Genomic DNA, 12,971 nt, shown 5'->3' on the forward strand with positions numbered 1-12,971 from the left:
TGTAAATGAATCGAGTTACCCTCATTCAATTGAGGGGTAACATTCCCTACACCCTTTCTGGGATAGGTGGCATCGACTCCAAGTATAATCCCACGGTTGTTTCCATCTCTACCAAATTAGAGAGTGCACCCTTCTATCCGATGAAGTGCCTTGAAGCACTACAATCAATAAGCCAGATTCCCAAAGAATCTGAAGGAGAGGGCCAATACAAGATAACGCTTCTTTATCTTATCAAAAACAACATTTGATTCTTCATACCTGGGGTTCCTTGCTTTCTTTGAAGAGTCGGCCATTTCCTTGATGACCCGCATTACCTGTCATTCCTTTGATCATTGAAGATGTCCCTGGAATGATTGTTATCTTCATCAAGAGATGTGTCTCTGCCATTCGGACACTCCTTCGCATAATGGCCGAACTTATTGCAACCAAGGCATCTGCCTTTCCTTCCATCCTTAGATCCGGACTTCGCAATGAAGTGATCTTTAAGTAGGCCATCAGAAACTTCTGTTGCGCCATTCTGATAATATTCTCTGCTTCGACTTCACCCTTGGTGAATTTGAAGAGGGATGAGGAATCGATTGATCCTTTTTTCCTTTCCCAACTGTCTTCGGTGATTGCTCTTTCACTCTTGCTTGGGTATTGTCTTCACCTCAACTCTGATACCATGTTAATTTTAGGTATGTTCTATGCTTAGAGCAATTTATTTCAATTTTCACAGTTAGCTCAATATCTTTTCCAGATTAACAATCACATCAGCATTAAAGTAAACTGCGGATAGAACATAAACATAAATCGCAGAAGACAAGCCAAGAAAAGAGGACACAAAATGTGGCGCTAGCCAGGGACAAACCCCAATGTGGGGAAACCCTTGATCAATTCTTCTTATATGTTCTTCAATAGTTCAGCAGAGAGAGAGAGATAGTACCATTCCAACAGAAGTCAACACTTTGACTTATCTAGATAAGAGCATAGATCATCTCTAAGAAGATGATACATGAGATCAGTTGAAAACAAGCTACTTCAACCGATTCTCCAAGGTGACTCCTTCACCTATCATTGTGCTACATTTCGTCATCATGTTGCACCTCACCGTGTTGCACCATGTTGCACCCATCATCACTATGTTGCATCTCATCATGCTTCATTAATCATGACTGTACCCATCACTGTACTGAATTATGTGCCATTGCTGCACCATGTTGCCATACTGACCTATGTGTTGGTTGCATCTTGCTTGCTTGTTGTCCCTAGCTTGCTTGTTGTCCTTTGCATGCTTGTTGTTGCATGCTAGTTGTCCCTTGCATGCTGGTTGTAACATTGCATGCTTGGTGTATTTGCTGCTAAGTACCATACAATTGTCCCAATGTTAGTTAGTTGTCCCTTGCATGCTGCTCTACTTCGGAGACAGATGCTCTAGCTGTTCCGACAGTTTCGGCAATTTCAGCAATTCCTGGCAGTTCTAGCAGTTCCGGCAATTCTGGCTATTCTTGGCAATTCCGGCTTTTCCTGACAATTCCAGCAGTTCTGGCTTCTGCCCTCTGCGTCAACTTTCCTGACTGTTCCGGCAGTTCCAGCTGTTCCCAGCAGTTCCGGCTATTCCCGGTAGTTCTGATAGTTCCAGCAATTCCGGCTATTCCCGACAGTTTTGGCTTTTCCCGGCAGTTCCCGACAATTCCCGACAGTTCTTGGCAGTTCCGACAATTCCGGTTATTCCCAGCAGTTCCGACTATTCCCGGCAGTTCCAGCTATTCCCAGCAATTCCGACTATTCCCGGCAGTTCCGGCAATTCTGGCTATTCCCGGCAATTCCGCCGGTTCCTGGCAATTCCGGCAATTCTGGCTATTCCCGGCAATTCCGCCGGTTCCTGACAATTCCAGCAATTCCTACTATTCCCGACAGTTCCGGCAATTCCTGCTATTCACAACAATTCCGGCTATTCCGGCAGTTCCGGCTTCTACCCTCTAGATTAAGGCAGCGTTATCCCTTAGGATCTCTCTTCCTACTAAAACCCAAAGACAAGTAGAGAGAAAGAGATCCCAAGCGTGTTGAAAATGACTTGAAGGCCACCTCTATTTATACTAAAACGTTGAGCACAAGTGAGGTTTATTTGGTTGTTGGCTGACCTTGACGAATTGTCCCATAACACAAATAAATTCATATCTCCATGAATACTTATCGGAATCGGATGATCTTTAAATCAATCCTACACCTCTCGATGAGAGGGATCCAAGAAAAATATCAGCTTCCATTAATAAGATGATCCACATGGAGTTTGGCCCTAGTTGCCAATTTTAACAATATCAAAGTGAGATATCCAAGACTCAAGACCAAGACAAGACTCCAATCTTCAAGATGCCAAGTCAAACCCTCCTTCAAGATATCCTTCTATCAACAAGACCAGCAACAAGATCAAACTTCAGAATTTCCACACATGCGAGCTCAAGAATTTCTATATATTTCGGCCTCTTCTTTCTTTCCTTCGCTCCTTTTCTCACTCTACTGCAGAAGAATAGATGATGAGATGCTACAAATTGTTCTCCAAATGAGCTCAACTTGACCTTTGTCTAGAGGGGTTAGCATAGGTGTCTTTTCCTGAGTAGAGCAAACTTGATAGGAAGGCCGACTTGGCTTCTTGAGGTGAATTTGACCCAAATTACATCTTTTGAAAATTCTTTTTCTTTCTTATAAAAAAGTCCAAATGGGACTTTGACTCAACTATATTTCTTTGACACATAATAATTTTTCTTTTGACTCAATAAACTTATAAGCATGAAGAACATGCTTTTGACTTGAAGTAAAAATTATCATGACAATAATTTATTTTTCTTCTGTTTTCACATGAAAATTTGAAATATATACTGATACAAGTACAATGATAATTATGAAGACCGAACCTAGTTAATTTTCAACAACAATTTGGATGGGTTTGAGCTTGTTTCTCAAAATCATCTTCCTGTTCATGTTGTAATTTTGGAACAAGTCCACTAGAGCCTTGAACATCTCCCTGGCTGTCTTCTTCTCTGCCAAGCGAGGGATCAAGTGATCCTTCATGGCATCCATGATGACCCGCTAAGCTTTAATGTCGTTTTAATGGGCCGCCAACTGTGTTGCATCTGTTGGTGGTTGAATTTCCTTATCAACAATGTCCCAAAGGTCATTTTCTTTCAGCAACAAGGTAACACTTACCTTCCAGGGCAGGAACTTGATGCTCTATCCAACCAATCTTTAAACCTAAGACTGGTTGCTTCCATTACTAGATCTGATAATTTTTCTTCCTTGTCTGAACTCCTTCTAGCACCCACAAGAATAAAAATGCTGCTGGTATATAGATTCACTAAGACGTCCTTGTGAATCTATGTTTTGGTCCTTTAAAACACACACAAAATTTATTTTTTGCCAAACCCTTGACTGGTACAGTATCCCTCTCTCCCTTTAAAGGATGATCTCAACCAATCTGCTCACTGATTTGGCAAATCTGCAACTTTACGGACCATTGTACCCATGTGCCCTGCTATATGCTCCTGTCACAAATCATACCCGCTATCTTGCACCACTCGTATGGCCACTACGGCACTTGTACGACACTCTGTGTAACTTTTGTGTTCTCATGCATGTACAGCCATGTTGTTGACTACGGTGGCTGCTTTGTACCCTTCACAACCGTGTATCCTTTTTTCTACATGTGCATCTGTGTTGCATACTTCGTAACATGTACAGCTGCTACCTTGGTGGCTACTGTTATGTCGTACGACCCGACTTCTCTATGCCCATATCTTGCACCAGTTTTTTGTGCCATCTGTTGCTCATACAAACCTTGTTCCTGGGTCACTTCCCACACACAACACCATGTGACCACATATGGCCTGCAAATCAGGCACCAATTTTTCCTAAATGGCTGCATCACTTCTATACCTGCATGTACGGCTTAGTATCTATATACCTCGCTACAACAGTCACTCTTAGCCTGCACTCACGTCATGTTGCTCTTCGATGTGTATAGTCGCTCCCTCCCACGCTTGAACTCGTACAATCTTTACATCTTCCCTCTGCACAATACCACTGCAACATAGACTAGCTTCTGTGCCTATGTGCAATACTTTAGATTGGATTCCCTCAGAGAAGAAGCTTTGATACCAGGTTAACTTTTGTAACCCAAACTACTGGCTAATTACTCTCTATTAAATACCTTGCCGTAAAATTGATTATTATTGCAGATCTGCACACTAAAAACCATTGCTGAAATTTTACAGCAACTTAATTGAGAAAAGCTGATGGATAAATCATCCGGGAATTCTTGGCTGGAATCCTCCATAATTCCTCAATTAAACTCATTCATCCACATCTGAAGCTAGAGACCGACCTCTTGCAACTGCTGAAACAGATCCAAGAAGAGATCGAGCTCGACCACCCCTTGAAGATGATTGGGTGCAGCTAGATATGTTGTACATGGGCCTGAGCTCTTAACCAACCTCAACCCCTATGCAACTACCCTCAAATCCCCATGCCATTTTCTCCCCCCATGCATCCCATTCTCTTAGTCTAGTACATCAAATGCAACAATCGGACCCATTACTTATCCAAAATGCAGCTTTTTTTCTTTATTAGTAGTGAAAATTGTAATAGAAGGAAAGGTATAAACAATTTTTGCGGATAGATAGGCAAAATGTTTGAAATGACAGCTTTGCTATTGTTATAATGGCGAGGAGAAGAATATTTATTATTTGTGTTTCTTCAAGGGTTAGAACCATTCAATACCAATTAAAGTGTATTATCATACATTATTAATTATTATTGCCATTGCCATTATTAGCATTATCGATCATAATTTCCCTTCATTAGGTACATACAGACTCTAGCAATGAATGAACAAGTTCAATCGCATTATATTCTAGTTAACTTTGAATGCTCTTCTCAACATTCCAGCACTTTCATTCATAAAAGCCATGCTCTACCAGAGAAATTATTGTGAAGCTAGAACCTTGTGCAATTTCATCTACGTGTCATTGCTAAAATTAAGTCATTTATTTTAACTGATATGAACTGAAGCTTCTATATCTTGAACCCACTGATGCTTCTCATGCTTGGCTCAAGTGTAAAGAGTCTCTTCAACCTTTTCGCTATCCTAAACTCAAACCTCTAAAACTTGAATCTATTTGAATCTCCGAAGTTCACAGATGCCCCACAAATCCAGTACTCTTGACAAGAACTAAAACCAACCCATCTTTGCATGTTACCACAGTGTGCAAGATAGAATATTTATGTAAAATAGAAAAAGCCTGTACTGAGCCAATATCATAGTGATTAAATATAGAAAAAGGAAAGAAAAGGGATTCAGAGAAAAACCTTTTTGGGTGTGATATCTTCGCTTTTTTCGCATCAGTTGGCCCAATCAATGCACGCCACTGAGCAACGGCATCCTCTTTCTCAAGTACCATTGCAAGAACGGGACCACTGCAATCCAATAATTTGAATGGAATGAAAAATATTTGCAGACAAAGAGGGTTTGATCTAGAGGTTCAGTTGTTTGTTAGTATTCCATTCTCACATCATGAATTCCCCCTGAATCAACACTATGTGGGCCCCTCCATCATCCCTACACCTCAAATATTGAGGGAACTTCTGTAACTAGGCGTCCCTATCTTTCGAGGTAAGGTGGACTGGATGAAACATCAACGATATACTTATTCTTGATTGCTGGAAAGGAATTTAAATTAAAAGAGAACCGCCGAAGGGAAGTTTCCCTGGGTGAATGAAACCTTGGTTGAAACTGCAGAATAAGTATAAACAGGGCAGGGCATGTGGGGATTGATTTGATGACCAGCAACCAATTCATCGATCGCACATGCCAAGTATTTCACCCATGATCATGATGGAAATTAGAAATGGAATTCGTACACTGTACCTGGTCATAAATTTCACAAGACTGGGGAAGAATTCTCTTTGAGAATGTTCTGCATAAAAAATTCTCACAGCAGCCTCATCAAGCTGAACGACTTTCTCTGCGGCTATAACAAATCCGGTGGCTGCTATCACCCTCTTAATCTCTTCGGTGTAGTTGCCAATCAACCCATCTGGCTTCACCATTGCCATGGTTCTCTCCACTTGTGCATGGCAAAGCGATCTGCAAAGGCCACATGAAACCCATATGCAATAATAATACATTGTGTACATTGCTATTTCATTCAAAATAAAAGCTTGGATGCCAAACCCAACATCGCTATGCCATGAATGTGGAAAAGCAATTCATCATCATAGTTAACTACATGTAAATACTGTGTCCTTGTGTCCTTCCAACATGAAATACACTGTGAAAATAAGAACCCACGTACATTAAAACAGCCTAGTAGAGGCAGCAGCATTAATTTCATACATTCTCATATAATAAGTATGTTTGTTACCTTTGAAAGAGAGAGAGTATATAAATTAAGAACGCCATTAGTGCCGTCCCCATCGAATGGAACCCTCCGACAAGCAACTTGACAGAACCCAGAACGAAGACAATATGCTACGGGGTAGTCAAAATTTCAGTCTTGTCTGCGGGTGCCTCGTAATCAGCTGCACTTCACTTACGGAACTACTGCCTTCATTTACTCTAATTCCCTTGCCTCTAAATCAAATTTCAAATATACTTTTATTTGAAGCTATGCCAAGAGTTTGGATTTCAGGAGCGTGGTGCTCTCTTTTATTTTCTTTGGGCGTATTTGGACTTCAGTTTGGATTTCAGGAGCGTGGTGCTGCTTCTTTTTTTGTTGGAGGTGTATTTGGATTTCAGGAATGTCATGTTCTTTTTGTTTTTCTCCCTTTTCATTACCGTGTTTCTATTAATGTGTCGGAGGGGTTATTAATTATTTTTTTCAGATGTGGATAAAGTAATTAGTAATTATTTGGGAAGGTGTAAATTTACATGGCTATAAGATGTAAAAGTTTGGGAATGTTTATTTTTAAAATTGTAATTAGTTATTATTTGGGAAGGTGTAAATTTACATGGTTATAAAATGTAAGAGTTTGAAAAAATTTATTTTTAAAATTGATTGAGTAATTTAAAATGGTGATTGTCTAAGACATGTTGATTCAATAAGATTTTGTCATTTTAAATTATGAAATTTTGTTTATCTCTTTATGTATTTAAAGTTTTGGTAAAATATGTCACATATAAAAATAAATTTTCTTTCATCTTGACATTGTTCATGGCTAGAAACTTTGTCTGTATAAAAGCTTTATTTGTGTGGCATAGCACATTGTGTATAAGTTTCATATCGCGCAACATCATAACATGTCAAATCTCTCAAAACTTTCCTTTCTCACAACATATTGCATCATATCAAATTATTTTTCAGTGCAACACAATTTTCTTTCTCAAACTTGTATTTATTACAACAAAGGGAAAATTTCTATAAAATCTCCCTTGCAATATATCACATCTCCTCAAACTTTTTATCTCTACAACATAGTGAACCACACCAAAGTGTTGATTCATATAATACATAAAGTACATAGCATTTTTTAAAGGAGGTGCATAAAGACAAGTGTGTGTAGTGCACCTAAAATGATTCCGGCTACAACATATCGCATCGATCCAAATTTTTCTTTGTTAATGGAAGAAAGATGTAGCCAAGGCGAGGAGAATTATCTTGGAGGGAGTGCGAGACCACATTGTCTCAAATATTCATGGGAAAGAAGCTCCTTTCACAATGTGGAAGGAACTAACAGAGCTATTCGATGTTGAATTTCCACGACCTTGGGTCTAGGTTAGAGTCTTAAAATCACTGACGCTACCAAACCAATAATCTCAACCATAAACTTCTTTGCACATCGGAAATATAAAGGAGCAGATCATATATGCATAATATACAAATTTTTCAACAAAATTGTACTTTATGTACAATCCAGTCTTCGTTATATTAAACCAAATTCTAAATAATACAACAATCTATGGTATACAAGATACAATGGCAAACTTCGTGGCAGCTTCTATGTCCTATCTCATCATGTCGGTCCTTCACTTCCGTATTGCTCACTAGTAGTTCCTTAGTTTATAAAGGCATCTACACATCGAGCCACCAAGAGGGATGCCTCCTATCACTATTGCAAGTCACGTCTGTTACAATGAATATGGGCTCATCACCTGCTCTCTAGGTAGGCCTAATTCTCGAGCTCCAATTTGTCAGGCTAACAACAACTTTTGTGCATCAAAGTGTTGCACTTCGGCACCGATCTTCACCCAACCTTCAGCTTTTGTTCTTCCTTCAAGATAGCTCGTCTAGGACTACTTTGGTTAGCCAACTCGCTTCCCTCCAACCAGCTCTATGAAACCCAATTTCGCCACTATAAGATTTGCTCCAAGAAGAGGCTCTCAATCACCAAGATAAGCCTCTCAATTGGCTCCCACATTTTGCTCCAATTCTTATCCAAATTGGTCAACTCCTTTGACCCAATACACTTCTCCAAAACACTGATGTTTACACCTTGTTGCACTACTGTAATATTGTACCACTGGTTAGGGCACACCACGTTGCCCTCAACCTCCACACAGCTCAACAAGACAACCTCCAAAGACTGCGGTTCATCCTAGAAGAGACCCTCCATACATATGCTGCCTTGTAGGGATGTTATCGTCCCTGAACCTAACTCCTAAAGTTCTCCAACTACTGGCTATGGCCTGCGGCCTAGCCCAGTAGTGGACTGTAACTTCGGTCCCTTCACTCAGTTCCCTAATCAGCCCTTAAACAACAGTTCCTTGCTCCTATTTTATGCGGATTCTCTTGCCCTACAAACCGAGCTCAAGAATAGTCTTATCATGCCCAAATAGACCTGAAATAGGCCCTCGCTATCACCTACAGCAATGTGGCTTTATCACAAAAATACCACACCGATTTCAGGCTCCTCTGTGTTGTCTTGTGCTCCCTTTTGCTATGGCTAAGGCTCCTTCAATCCTTCACCACATTTGTACTTGAAACAGCCCTAAACGGATCTGTCTAGTCCCTAAACCTTCCTCAGAAATATGTTGTCCTTATAGCCCTTCCATGCTATCTAGGGCAGACTCCTAGATGTTGTTCCAAGCCTTCTTTTCCACACAGATTTGAAAGGTCTCTTGGAGATGTATTGTCACTCAAATGGATGCCTTTATCACCCTCGTATCACCTTCTATATATACCATAGAGAAGGACTCAACGTCACATTTGAAGTGACACATCCATTGGCTCTCAATTCGGCCTTCTTGACAACCAATAATTACTAGTCAACCTCAAAAATTCATATCTCTCTAACGGATTTGAACGATTTTCGTTGGAATCGTCTTTCCAGGCACTATCATCCTCATCCATCACATGTCGTAAATCCATCAATGTTTTGTCCCAAATCACGATGGGTGCCACAACCCCATACTTGTGTTCCAAGCCCACAAGTTTCCCTTGTTGCATTTTTTCCTCCAAACCCTGAACCTTGGGGCTTGGAGTACCTCCCAAGCTACACAAATCAACATTCGAGAATAGCAGTGGCCATAGGAAACTGGCCCTCAAAGACAAACTTCAAAAAATTAAGATGGAGAAGAATGACATTGTTCCACATTATCTCACCATATTTACACAAGTTCGGGATGAGCTTGGAGGTGTTAGTGTGACCATTGCAAACGAATATCTGGTGAGCCTAGCTCTTCTAAGCCTTCCAAAACAATGGCACACCTACCGCGACTCAGTGAATGGAAGGGAAAATTTACCAAATTGGGAAAGGATGTGGTTCGATTTGGTTCAAGAAGAGTTCAAGAGAAGTAACCGGGATGGAACCTCATCCAAATTATAGGATGAAGAAAAAATTTCATTGGTTGGTAAGGGAAAGAAAGGCAAAGGGAAGAAGTCAAACCAAAATCCATCTAAGGGGGTAAGAATAAAGATTTGTCTGAAATAAAATGCTTCAACTGTCATCAATTTGGGCACTAGGCTACAAAATTTCTAGAGAAAATGTATAGCAAGAAGAACTCAGGAGGAGCAGCAGGTGAAGCATTGGCTTCATAGTTCAAGCTAGACTTCACCCTAATCGCATGCATTGCCAGCACTGTGATGGGGAGTGTGTGACACTTGGATTCAGGTGCCTCGTTCCACATGACAGGGTGTAGAGAGTATTTCAATGACCTGGAGGAAAAATATCTTGAGATGCATATTGAGCTTAGGGAAGACAGAAGGTACAATGCTACCAGGATTGCTACAATAACATTTAAGAGGGAGTCAAGAACTCCTCTTTGTCTCAAAGATGTCATGTTTGTTCTGTTGTCCTCTGAGATGACTCTAGGTCAGTTAATCATGCCAGAGCATCTTAAATGTTTTGTTTGTTTTTTTAAGCTTTTGGATGACCAATATTATGAACAATTTGAAAACAGGTGCTTAAACCTTAATAATTGCTAAGTTGGATGAAAGGGTTGTCTATTTGTCTAAAATAGTTAATTGATTTAAAATGGGTGAATAACAGAGTCTTGATGAAATATAACTTGCTAAATATTCAGACAGAATATTTGATTGGTTATAAGAAAAGAATACAGGCAAACAACGTTTCCTATAGAACAAAATATATTTAATCTAATGCAAATGGGTGTGACAATTAATTGACAGAGGATTTTATAATAACAAATAGTTTTATAAACTAGTCCCTAATTATTGTTTATAACTTCACAGGGATTTAAGACTGACTAATACTTAGTATGATCTTACCCAGATTTCTGCATAAAGGCTTAAATACATGAAGAAAGACATAATGAAATAAGAACATAAGAAAAACTTACTAGGAGACAAACTATAGAAGGCAAATTCATAATCCTTTCATTAACTTGAAGCAAATCTCCAGCGCGATTACAATTCTTCTCTGAAAGCTCATCCAAGGGTTCAACCCTTAATAACTCGAAGGAGGAGTTATTTATACAAAAATTTGTTCTAGATATTTTTAAAACAAAAATACAAAATAGTACAAAATTATAGGAAATTTAAAATTGTTAAGCGTTGGCATTATCTTTCAGGAATTTGTTGATGATTTGGTCCCCAAAAAGTGTTACCCAGTTGTCTGTCGGTTGATAATGAAAGTTACTCGATAGTTTCACATAAGTGATCACATCTGTCTTGACTTGGTATAGAAAGATTTAGCAATTTCCTATAAACTTCATCAACCTCGGTGTACTTTTCAAAAGTGGGCTTATTTACAAAACTGTGTTTAATCTCATGCTTAATTGTCAAATCAAAATCTAAAGCCTCTAACATTTGTTCCCTGGTAAGATTACCCTTTACACCTGCAGAACTAGCTTTATCAGTTGCTATTGTATAAAGCTTCTGACAATATTCTTCCAAACTGATCAACCTGTCATTTGGTGCCACTAATCCTAGCAGTTCTCTTTGATTAAGTAAGTTGAATTTAAAATGAAACCTTTGAACAATAGCCTTCAAGGCTTGGCACTTGGTCTCCAATTGAGTCATGAGATTCTTTTTCTGCAAAACCTTCTTAATCTCCAGAATGGTTTATGTTATGTCCAAAATCTGAATCTGCTCCAACTCGACCCTAGTTTTTGAATTAAGAACTATGATCATGTTTGTAGCTTCACTCGGTTTGTCTTTAAGAAGTTATTTAACTTCTTCAATAGCTATCTGGCATTTGTTTATAAGTTCCTCTTGCTAAAAAATGATCTATATGGAGGGCCATACTTCGGTTATGGCCTAACCAATATCTGCCAAAATGTTTTCCTTAGCTTGGGCCAAGGTTTGAGCCGTTAATGACTCATTTTGCAACTCTTCTATACTTATGGTCAACCTGTGGGTCTTCTGCATTTCTTCAACATACAGAGTGTCATTTTTTATCTTATGAACCTCCATATTCTTAAATTTCTTGTGAAGCCTTTCATTTTCTTGTTTCTGGTGAGTCAGCTCCTGTAAGACTTTGTTCAAATCTCTTGTTGTTGATGTAGATTCTGTTGTCGCTGATGTTGATTCCCCTACTGTTCTAGACACTGTAATAGGAATAGTTGTAATAGGAGCTATAGCTAACTGAGTAGATTGCTCTTTTTCCTTAAGCAAATTCTCAATTTGATCTTCCATGGTCTTTATCTTTACATTCTTCTCAATGATCAGCTTGAGCATTTCTTCCCTGTGTTGTTCACTTTATGCTATCTCCTTTGTCTGAGGGTCCTCTGTAGAAGGCAATTTGAGTTGCTTCCTCAATGCTGTAATGTTTGCATTTATCTTTTTGATAATATCTTTTGTGGCTTTAACATTAGTAGGGTCGTATTCAATTTTAATAACTAAGTCTTCTAATGACTTGACCATGTTATCCTTTGCTAAAGATGATATCTTTTCAATCTTCAATTGTGACTGCACATTTGACATAGAAGTTCTAAGTTTTGAGAATGCCATAGCAGTATTGGTCATGGTAGAGAAAAGAATCTCACTAGACTGCCTATGCATGTCCATTTGATCAATTGGGTGTATCTGATTAGCATCAAAAGAAAATACACTCTTCTTGTAATTAGAAGAAGCCTTGGTAAAAGGCACTTAAGCCTATAGAAATTCCATTTGCATTCTACCCTTTTCGGTGTCAAAAGTTGTCAACAACCTATGTTGTGAAGTAGAAGTCTGCTTCCAAAATTGTGCATAAACATTTTCCATTAAAGATTCATTATTCTGCTTAATTTCAAGGAAATTAGTGAAGATGTTTGGATCCTCTTATTCACTTGCTCCTACAGATTGGGTGATTTCTAACAAATTTTGTGAAGTTGGAGAAGAATATGGAGTAGTGATTACAACTTCTTCTGTCCCCAGAGAAACCTATGAATCATCCAAATTGATGATTATAGGCTCCTTTTGACCTTGAGTAGTGGTAGTGCCTTTGGAGTCAATCCTTGATTTGTTCTGATAATGAATTAATTCCTTTTCTCCAACTGTTGATGATGAAGATCCTTCTTTGGGTCTCTTATCCTGCTTGGTTTGAGAAGTAGGAGTCTG

The 12,971-nt window shown here is 39.0% G+C and overlaps 1 protein-coding gene across 1 annotated transcript in view; it reads right to left on the bottom strand.

The window, feature by feature from the left end:
• The window catches only part of LOC149168702 (Nucleoside diphosphate kinase family protein), a 114,007-nt gene extending 107,229 nt beyond the window's left edge, over positions 1–6,778 (bottom strand). Inside the window, exons 1-3 of the mRNA XM_089428382.1 lie at positions 6,399–6,778; positions 5,903–6,121; positions 5,344–5,451 (exon numbers count right to left, since the gene is read on the bottom strand). Of these exons, the coding sequence (XP_089284508.1) occupies positions 5,344–5,451; positions 5,903–6,121; positions 6,399–6,451 (380 nt within the window). The 5' untranslated portion in view covers positions 6,452–6,778. The remainder of the gene's footprint in view (positions 1–5,343; positions 5,452–5,902; positions 6,122–6,398) is intronic.
• Positions 6,779–12,971: the final 6,193 nt, after the last annotated feature.

This window comes from Pinus tabuliformis, chromosome 4_2 (assembly GCF_031772625.1).
Source record: "Pinus tabuliformis cultivar Carrire ecotype Pingquan chromosome 4_2, CPIR1, whole genome shotgun sequence".
Lineage (NCBI taxonomy): Eukaryota > Viridiplantae > Streptophyta > Pinopsida > Pinales > Pinaceae > Pinus > Pinus tabuliformis.